Consider the following 10,998-nt stretch of genomic DNA (forward strand, 5'->3'; position numbering starts at 1 on the left):
GCCCCCCCCCCCCCCCCCCCCCCCAACTTTGAACCAATTTGTGAAGGAAAAAAAATAGAACGACTTAGATCAAAACATTTTTAGCTTTTGGCCCCTCCAGCCACTCGTATTTTGCCATTGGCCCTCCAACAGAATACGTCTAGCTCCACCACTGCAAGGGAGTGCCGTACTGGATCGTCAAGAACTCGTACGACACTTCATGGGGCGAGAAGGGATACATGTACATCCGAGGTAGAGTCCAGCAGCCTGGAGGGCTGTGCGGGATCGCCGAGAAGGCGAGCTACCCGCTTATGTAATTCGCTGCAAGTGTATTCGCCCGGACTTCTCCAAAATATTGATGTTCAAATAATATTATTTACAATAAAGCAAGGAGCATTGATCGGCGCTGAGCGTTCACTTCCGCGACGTTTGGTTCCTGGGTGTGTCTACACCCTATATGATTTTTTTCGTAATTCAACAAAAAGTCAAAAAAAAATCCGAAAATATTTTGGAAATAAACTTGACCTTCCACTGTACTTGTGAGAAAAATTCCACAAAAAGAAAACCCCCATTTGACTTCTTTTCAAAAAAGACAAATTTTTAGCTAAAATAGTATGAATAGTGACCTATAATAGCAAATAATTTTTTTTTTCATGAAGTCAACATTGTTTTTTTGTGAAAATTTATATACTAGTGCGAAGGAGAGTCAAGTTTATTGTAAAAAAAACTTCTAAACTATTTTGACTTTTTGTTTATTTATTAAAAAATTCCCCATATAGGGTGTATATACAACGTTCCGAAGTGTATTTCCCTTTGTTGTTGCGGACCGGCCGACAAAAGGTGACGTATGTTCAGTGTTCACTTTTCACATGAGATCAGCTTCTGTTGTGGAGTAAAATGCGCAAAACCATCATTTTAGCATCATAACTCTCAGAAAACCATCACTTTATACCGCACCGAAAATTTGACAGTGCAAAAAACAATGACGGTAGATGCTAAGCGGTTTGATGATGTCACTAATCAGCCGGGCCCACTCATCAGGCTGAGTTGGCAAAAAAAATGCCACGTAGGTAAATCGACTTGGTCTTCTTCTTCTTTCTCCTCCTTTCTTTGAAGCATTTTATCAAACACTTTTATGTGCATGTGTAACCCGTCGCGGAGCTCCTGCTCGATGGCGAGCCGGCGGCGGGCATGTGTAACCCATTGCTGAGAAAGAAGAAGAAGACCAAGTCAAGTTGGCTACGTGGCATTCTTTTCCTGCCAACTCAGCCTGACGAGTGGGCACGGCTGGTTAGTGACGTCATCAAACCGCTTAGCATCTACCGTCAGTGTTTTTTGTCACTGTCAAATTTTTGGCGCGGTGCAAAATATTACGTTTGTAAAGTGGTGGTTTTCCGAAAGTTATGACACTAAAGTGATGGTTTTGTGCATTTTACTCTCTGATGTAGGACGAAGTTGCCCAGTTGCCCGATGCACAAACTGTGATGCAAGTAGAGGCGCACCTCTCTGAAGAAATAATTACAGGATACATAAGTTGAAAATGAACTGTTGCTCATATATGAACGAATGCATGTTTGGTTTGCCAAAAGAAAATTGCAAGCGAGGAGCTCCTCATCGATTAAGAAACAAAAAAAAAATCTGAACTAATGCACGTTCCAGCAATCGCTTTAACTCAACATCTCAAGCACGCGGGAATAACTGTGTCCTTCCACTGTCGGAGTAAGCTATATGCTTACCACTACCCTATTCACCCTTCCTCAGTCTTCCACTTCCTCCAGCTCGAGCACTGCACGCAAGGTGTTCGACATCTTTTTTGATCGATTAACATGGTGTCAAATTGATGCGCTACGCTCTCTTCTACTGCTATGTGCGCTATGCGGAGGGGCATCAGTAGGTGCGCTACGGAGATAACTTGCGGGGCCGTGGAGGTGAACAATATGGAAGTGTAAAACCGCGTTAAACAAATTTAAATGATGCAGATTTATGGATCAAGCAAGCTGTTGACAATGGTCGTCTATTATGATTCCCATCCCGACACGGGAGAGAAGAACACTGCTAGCGCTCGTGATTTTTTTTAGATAATATCAGTGTGAGTCATATAACTTGCGTCTCATGTTTAGTTTGACGCTAGAAATTTAAAAATTGTGTTCACCTAACTTGACTCAAGCGTGCACATACGGTCACGCTCCGCGTATGCATGTGTATCCATATATATGGCCCCACTTGTCAGTGACTGATGGCGCTAGGCGAGACGTGTTTTTACACAGAACACCCTTAAAAAATTACAGACAAAGTCAACTGCAGGACGCATTTTTGCACAAAACACCCTCATATTTTTTTATTTATAGAAAAACAGACCACAGTATTGCACATATTTGCAAAAACTAAAATAAAAGAATGTCCATTAGAACTCGAACATACAACCAATTGAGTTGAGTTACTACCAAACGGTCTAGCCACTCTGCCTGTCCGGATATTCAATTTGGATAACGAGTACATATACTGAATGAGGACTTATGTGGAGCTTAATTGGGCTGCGAAAATAATTTTAATACGAGATTGCGAAAATTTAACACCAAAAGAGGATCTAGCAGGACTCGAACCAACTACCAACTATTTAAACACGAGATGTTCTAGTTACTACTACAACCCATCAGGTCCAGATGTGTAATATGGATAACGAACGTATGTGTATCAAACAGGATCACATGTCGAGCTTAAATGGGCTGCAGATATTGCGGTCCCTTTTGCTTGCACTATTTTTCTAAAACACATAACATGTGTATTATATAAATGTGTGTATTACACATTTGATTTTCAAAATTACAATTCAAAAATATAATGTTAATTATACAAACATTTCAATAATTATACGCACATTTGTATAGTTTAATGTTTGTATAACTAAAAAAATTCCTAACTTAAAATTTAAACTGTTAATATGAATATTCAATTGTGGCCAATATTTCAGTTATTTTTTTTAATATGAGTCAAGATTAAAAGTTATACACAAGTAAATGCTCATAAGTATTTAGTAAATGTTTGCGTTCATCATTTTGTATAATTAAATATAAACCGCAAGTGTATATATTTTTGGGATTCATTAAACATATTAATTTAATAAACATTTTCAATATTTGCATTAACTAAATATTTTTAAATAATATACAAGTTTATGTTTAAATGTTTTTACTTACTAATCATCCTTTGCATGCATAGTATTTTCAACACACAAATATTTGAACATAGTTTTACGGCTCTGCTAAAAATCAGTCGACTGAACTTTAGTGAAGTCTCAGTCGATTTGTTGACCCTTAGATCTCTGTGTTGCTTTAGGATCCGTGAAACCCTGTTGTTTCCTGTATATCAGCCCACATAGGGAACGAAGTGGGTGGGCCTGTTTTTTTAACTTTGTTTTTTTTTCTTGTCGGGGTAGGCTTCATGTGGTGGCTGGGCGGAGGTTCTTTTTCTTTGTGTGTTGGGCTTTTTTTTTCCGGTTGTTCTACAAGGTTTAGGTCCGTTTCTTTTTTCTTTTTGATTTCTTTTTCTACAGGATGGGAACGAACAGGCATAGTGAAGTGACTTGTGTGTGTCTTTTTGTTCTTCAGTTAGTAGCAGTTCATAGGCCTTGACTTTTTTTTCTACCATTATTTTATTTTTTTCTCTGTTTAAGTTCATACAGGACTGTTAAAACTCAGTCGACTCGCTGGCCGTTAGATCATTGTTGCTCCAAGATCTATGTAGCTATGTCTATCTTATATTGAAATCGATTGCTTAGGGGCGCGATGTTCTTTTGTTGTTTCTTTTCTCTCGTGTTGGCTAAATATGAGCTATGAGCTGGGCTTGAGGGGTTTCTTTTTTGTCTAGTTTTGGGCTTAATTTTTCAACGGGGAAACAAACCGTCCAAAGAGGGGGTGGGGAAGTGGTTGAGAATCTTTTCTAATCTTTTATTTACTTGTAAGTATTTTAAATGATTATTTCCTCTATGTTCCTTGTCATGTTTGAATTTGTATTTTACATTTTGTATTTTCTCCTTTTCTCTTGCTTTTCTTTTTTTCTTTTCCTTTTTATTGTTGTTTTCAAGCCTTTTTTTGCATGATTCTAGTTACCTTATTCTTTTTTATTTTCTTAACTGAGCAACACGTTTTTATTTTGAAAATTGAAAACATTGTCATCTGGTTGGACAATCTCCCTAACTTCACCGATTGTAAATCAATTGTTCTTTGTCGAGGGAGGGGATAGTTGCATGTTTATCACTAGGTACATAACTGCAAGTGTCACACACCGACGTAATGGCATGCCTTCAATACGACTGCAACTATGTGGAGTTTTTTGTCGGTGAAGTGGAAAATTGTTTGTTTGCCACTAGTCATATAACTGCAAGTGTCGTATTTCGACTGAAATTTTGTGGTGTTTTGTCGGGAGGGGTGGTGTGGCTTTTTCCTTTTTCTGTTTTTTGGGCTTTCTTCTAGGCTGAATTTTTTTGATAGTGCTCGTGTTCCCTGGAGACGGGAGCGATTAATAGGGTTGTTCGCTTTGGTTTGTTCCTATTTTCTTTTTGTTTTTTCTTTATTTTGTATTGCTACTATTATTTAAAAAATATTGTTATTTGTTTACACATACATCGATCGCACACAATTGCATGTACATCGAATCACATGCAATTACATGTTTTATTGTCAGTTTTTGTATGCAACTTTCTTTCCAAAAATATTATCGCCGACACGCCCATCGACCACACACAGTTTTCATGCACATCAGCCACACACAATTGTATGTATGTCATTGGCGTGTAACTTATCTTTTTTCCTTCTCAAAAATATTTGTCACCGGCCAACTAGACTTTGTTTCTGGTGTGAGTTTTTAAACTTTGTTTGTGGTTCGAGTAGAGACCAGTAGGCCAAGTTGCATGTTCGACACTAGGAATGTAACTGCAAGTGTCGCTCCCGACCACAACTCCATGTCTTCTAGCTCGGACGCAACTGGAAGTTTCTGTTCTGTCGTAAGGGGCGCCGGTAGAGGGGGCGGGCCAGTTGCAAGCCCGACAACATCCCAGCAATTGCAAGCGTCGGACCCGACCGCAACTGCATGTCCTCTAACATGATTGCAATTGGACCTTTGTTTTGTCAGAGGGAGCGGCGGGAGAGGGGCGGGCCAGTTGCATGTCTGTCACTAGGAATGCAACTGCAAATGTCGCACCCGATCGCAACTACATGTCTTGTAACCCGGCCGCAACTGGACTTTTTGTTCTGTCAGAGGGGGTTGGTCAGTTGCAAGCCTGACAACAGCCCCACAACTGCAAGTGTCGCACCCGACCACAACTGCATGTCTTGTAACCCAACTGCAACTAGACTTTTTTGTTCTGTCGGAGGAGTGGGCCAGTTGCAAGCTCGACAACATCCCTGCAACTGCAAGCGCCGCACCTGACCGCAACTACATGTCCCCAAACATGGCTCTAGTAGGACCTTTGCTTTGTCGGAGGGGGCGGCGGGAGAGGCGGCGGGCTAATTGCATGTCCGACACTAGGAATGCAACTGCAAGTATCGCACCCAACTGCAACTGCATGTCTTGTAACCCGACTACAACTGGACTTTTTGTTCTGTCGGAGAGGGTTGGCCAGCTGCAAGCTCGACAATCCCTGCAACTGCAAGCACCGCACCCGATCGCAACTGCATGTCCCCGAACATGGTTCCAATTGGACCTTTGTTTTGTCGGAGGGGGCGGCGGGAGAGGGGGCAGACCAGTTGCATGTCCGACACTTGGAATGCAACTGCAAGTGTCGTACCCGACCGCAACTGCATGTCTTGTAACCCGACCGCAACTAGACTTTTTTGTTCTGTCGGAGGGAGCGGGCCAGTTGCAAGCCCGATAATAGCCCCTCCTACAAGTGCCGCACTCGGCCGCAACTACATGTCCCCCAACATGGTTGCAACTGGACCTTTGTTTTGTCGTAGGGGCGGAGGGAGAGGGGGTGGGCCAGTTGCATGTTCAACACTAGGCATGCAACCGCAAGTGTCGCACCCGACCGCCACTGCATGTCTTGTAACCCGATCGCAACTGGATTTTTTTGTTCTGTCGAAGGGAACGGGCCAGTTGCAAGCCCGACAATAGCCCCGCAACTACAAGCACAGCACCCTACCGCAACTAATTGTCCCCCAACATGGTTGCAACTGGACCTTTGTTTTGTCGGAGGGGGCGGCGGGAGAGGGGGCAGGCCAGTTGCATGTTCAACACTACGCATGCAACTGCAAGTGTCGCACCCGACCGAAACTGCATGTCTTGTAACCCGACCGCAACTGGACTTGTTTGTTGTGTCGGAGTAAGCGGGCCAGTTGCAAGCCCGACAATAGCCCCGCAACTACAAGTGCCGCACCCGGCCGCAACTGCATGTCCTCCAACATGGTTGCAACTGGACCTTTGTTTTGTCGGAGGGGTCGACGGGAGAGGGGGCGGGCCAGTTGCATGTTCAACACTAGGCATGCAACTGCAGGTGTCGCACCCGACCGCAACTGCATGTCTTGTAACCCGACCGCAACTGGACTTTTTTGTTCTGTCGGAGGGAGCAGGCCAGTTACAAGCTCGACAATAGGCCTGCAAGTATACGTGTCGCACCCCGGCGCAACTACATGTCCCCCAACATGGTTGCAACTGGACCTTTGTTTTGTCGGAGGGGGCAGCGGGAGAGGGGTGGGCCAGTTGCATGTTCAACACTAGGCATGCAACTGCAAGCGTCGCGCCCGAGTACAACTGCATGTCTTGTAACCCGACCACAACTGGACTTTTTTTTTGTCGGAGGGGGCGGCGGTAGAGAGGGCGAGCCAGTTGCAAGCCCGACAACATCCCCCCAACTGCAAGTGTCGCATCCGCCCGCAACTGCATGTCTACCACTATTTCTATTTTTCTACTTTTAATTTTATTTTTGTTTTTGTAGGTTTCTTATCTATTCTAAATAGTGTTGTTTTTTTATTTTTCAAACGTGCCACCCAGTTGCACGTCGCCCCGTGTGCGACCGCATATGTTGTAATCCACATGCAATTCGAACCGACATTAGTCGGGGTGTAACTATGGTGCGGGCAGGGCGGGGAGCTGAGTGCTTGGGCGGCCCAGTTTAGTTTTCTTTATTCATTTCTCTACCATTTGTTTTCCTTTCTATTTTTGTTTTTCCGTTTTGGATTTGTGTTATTTTCCTTTTCTAAATGGTGGTGTTTTGGACTTCTTTTGGGAAAAATGTTGCCACTCGATTAGCACATGCGTGGTCCGTACACAGCTGCATGTACTCCGGCCATGCGCAATTGCACGTCCACTGTCCATGTGCAACTTAACATTCTTTTTCATTTTAAAAAGTACTAGTGCCAATGGGGTTATACACATGTCAGTAGCATGTCCGTCTACCACGTGCAATTTACATGCCTGTCATTTCTATTTTTAAGGAACTGAAGAAAAAAAAGACTTGAACAGAAGAGAGAGGGCGAGCAAACACACAACCAACACGCGCAAGCTGCACGAACAGCTAATATTACCTCAGCCGATGCACGACAACCTGAAAAACATTAATGATGCATGAACAGTTAATTGACAGAGATAAAATATAAATACAAGCCAGCCCAAACCAGTGAAGCCCATCACAGAAAACAGCAGACAAAGGACAGCCGAGCCCACAAACAAGCCCAACAAGCAAACATCACGAACCAGCGATCAGAAACTACGATCAAACAGCACGATACGTACAAGGATGACGTCATTCGACTGAGACATAGCCAAGTCACAGTCGATTGAGACCTAGACGGACCCATAGTTTTATTACTTATGTTTTACAATTACAAATACCTTTAAAATAGCTCGTGCAAAATGTGCTGTAGTATCCGCAGCCCAATTAAGCTCCACATAAGACCTCGTCGGCATTTCTCAAAAAAAAATGAGACCTCGTCGGCACATATAACCTCGTTTTTTTTTGCGGGGTGTATAACCTCGTTATCAATGCTGACCATCCTGAGCTTAATGACTTATGCTGTGTTTGATAGTAAAGTATTATATAAACCAAAGTATCAAAAACTACAGTAATTTTGCATGTAGGTGTGAGATATCATAGTTTTATCAAAACAGAGTATTTTGGTGTATTCACAATACATAGAACCTGTTTGGCTGTCGCTGCATAACGCTGTAAATTTGCTGTTTAGCCGTCGTATTTAAGCACTCGACAGCTCTATTTTTTAAAAGGAGGGTTGGGGCAGAGAAAAAACTACAGTTTGCCCAATACTACAGTATTAAAAGCACAGTTTTTAGGGGCAACCAAACAGTTCATTGTAAATAAAACTATGGTATTCTCAAAAACTATAGTATTTTTAAAATACTTAAAAAATACTTTACTGTCAAACGGGGCCTTACTGTGGTCTCGTGCTGAATCAATTGGTGTTTGGTTATTAAATTTGGCCATATATGTGCAATACTGTGGTCCTATTTTTCTTTAAATAAAAAATGTGATGGTGTTTTGCGTAAAAATGCATCGCTGTGGTTGACTCTTTTCGCAGATTAAAAAAATGAGGCTGTTCTATGTAAGAATACGTCAAGGCTAGTGCCATCGGTCATTGACAAGTGGGTCCACAAAGATGGATACGCCTGCATACACGCAGTGTGATCGTATCCGCATGCTTAAGTCAAGTTAGGTGATCACAAAATTGTATTTTCAAAGTTCTAGAACCAAACCGAACATGCGGCGCAAGTTATATGACTCCCGGTGATATTACCTCATTTTTTTTAATCAACAGCACTCAGGATTTCTAGGCAGCAGAACTAGAGCTCGGGGTTGACGACTTGCCCTGCAAAAAGCACTATGCCACTCTCGTCCTCCCTGATGAGGAACAGGAACGGGTGATCTGCAACGAAGTCGACGCGCACCGGCTCCTCCCATCCGATGGAGCAGCCCGTCATGATGTCAGCTTCGGTGGCCGCCGCGGCCATGGTTCCATCCTCGTCGACCTCAACCACGCACTCGTGTAGCACGCTACGCACCGCGAGAGGTTCCGAGTAGTCAACCATCTCCGCGAAGTCGTGTGAAAAGCAGAACGGTCGCTCCAGCCCCATATCCTTCAGCAGATCCGACACGTCCACCTTGCGCGACACCTTGAACTTGGGGACCTTGAAGTCCCCCACTTCCACCGCCTGCGCGGGGGCGCTGCGGTTCAGGAACCCGGCCGTGTCGGAGCTGAGCTCGCGGATCAGCGCCTGCAGCCCGTCGCGCTCGTCAGGGAGATAGATGTGCATGCTGAAGCTCTGCCTGCCGCCAACCCTGCCGGAATCGTAGGGCAGCTGCAGTACTTTGAAGCCTGCATGGGAGCTGATGCGCTGGCGGTTTCCGCTCGTCATGAACGGCACGCGCACACTGCTCCCGTTGGCCAAGAAGAAGTCGCCGTCCACTGTGTCTTCGCGATCGAACGGGCGCAGCCATGAGCCTCTCAGGTAGAGCGCGGTGCCGATGACCAGGGCGGTGTCGCTGTCGAGGTGGCCCTCCGGCATGAGTTCTTTGATCAGGCCGCCTGTCTTGTCCTCGAACCAGCGGTTGATCTCAACTCTCGCCTCGTCAGGCTTCATTAGAGATTGGACACACCAAAGAGTTAATGCAGATAAGCGGTGAAAAAATCTAGCCAGTAGAAAATTCGCAATAACAGCAGAAATAAATCATATTGCTCATATAGATAAATCACCTTTTCTTGGAAAGGCATGGCTTGAGCTGTGGCATTGTACCGGGAGGCGACCATGTCTGCGAAAGCAGGCCTAAGCTGGAGCGACGAATCCACCCAAACGCCTACCCCGCACCGCACGTCGGGCTCCGAGCCATTGCCCCGAGCGAGGAAAGCAGAGGCTGCATGGGTGGCGAGGGATGCATGCGCCATGCCGCCGGAGGGGCCTAGGAAGGAGACGATCTGGTTGAGGGTGTCGCCCGTGGCACCGGCAGCGAGAAGGACGAGGACGTAGTAGAACGACAGCGGGGAGAAAGCCAGGTTGGTTTGGTTGCCGCTGAGGTGGAGGAGGAACCGCATGGAGAGGGCGGCCAGGTCCCTCATGGCGCCCGCCATGGCCGCCGTGTCCATGGAACAGCGGCGCGGTGTGGTACGGTGTTGCTGGAGGGGTTTTGGAAGACGAAGGCAGATGCTGAGATGCGTACGTGGTGTGAAAATTGGTATGGCTGGTTTCTTTGCGTGCGTTTTGTAACCGGAGGTGAGGTGCTCCGGAGGTTTCCTATCCATTAAGGAAAGGGTTTAAAATCAACCGGCTGATCATGCCCGCGCGTCAGCCGCTTCCCCTGCGAACCACGTGTCCAGGTGGGGGCCCATAGCTCGTTCCTTCCACTTTTCCTAAGCAACGTGTTGAGGCGGTGGGAGGCAGCTCCTCTAACGTACGGCACACTCGCTGACGTGTGGACCCACGCGTCAGTGGCCCAATGTCAGGTGGCCGTACGTCAGGGAATCCGGCTCCGAGGCGGTGCGTGCGTTTCTACCCCGCTGCATGCCACCTTTCTCGCGGGTAAACTGCTACTCCCTCTTTTTCGAAATGTAGGTCGTTTAAGCTTTCCTAGTGTAATTTTTTTCATGTTACGAAATTTCGTCATTTTCCAAAATTGCCCTCCCACCGCTCGCTGACTCACACTCGCACCACTCCCACTTGCTCGTTCTCCAGCGGCTCCCTCCCTCTCCCCACCGCTATCTCCCTCACAGATCCGCTCACCGGCGGCCTCTCACCATCGCGAGCGGCCTCTCTCTCTCTCGGCATCGGCCTCCCCTCTGCTTCTCCCTCTTGACGTCGCCGGCCCTCTTCCACCACCTCCTTTCTCCCCACTACCCCCTTTCTCCCCACCACCCCGCCACTCAGTCTACATGCGCCTGTGAGTCCGATGGTGAAAAGTTTGAGGTTTTTTTTGCGCCGGTGATGAGCTTCTATGCAACAGAGACGTGCGCCGATGTTGTATGTGAGCGATGGAGGGGTTGGATGTGGAGCGACGGCGGCGTCCTGACGGTGCCCCCA

At 45.9% G+C, this 10,998-nt stretch overlaps 1 protein-coding gene across 1 annotated transcript; it reads right to left on the reverse strand.

The window, feature by feature from the left end:
• Positions 1-8,654: 8,654 nt before the first annotated feature.
• LOC123095020 (serpin-Z1-like) lies at positions 8,655-10,138 on the reverse strand. Its single transcript, XM_044516853.1, has 2 exons — positions 9,681-10,138; positions 8,655-9,561 (listed from the first exon to the last, which is right to left on the reverse strand). Exons 1-2 carry the CDS (start codon positions 10,065-10,067, stop codon positions 8,770-8,772), a joined length of 1,179 nt encoding a protein of 392 aa, XP_044372788.1. The 5' UTR covers positions 10,068-10,138; the 3' UTR covers positions 8,655-8,769.
• Positions 10,139-10,998: the final 860 nt, after the last annotated feature.

This window comes from Triticum aestivum, chromosome 4B (genome assembly GCF_018294505.1).
Source record: "Triticum aestivum cultivar Chinese Spring chromosome 4B, IWGSC CS RefSeq v2.1, whole genome shotgun sequence".
In the NCBI taxonomy this organism is placed as follows: domain Eukaryota; kingdom Viridiplantae; phylum Streptophyta; class Magnoliopsida; order Poales; family Poaceae; genus Triticum; species Triticum aestivum.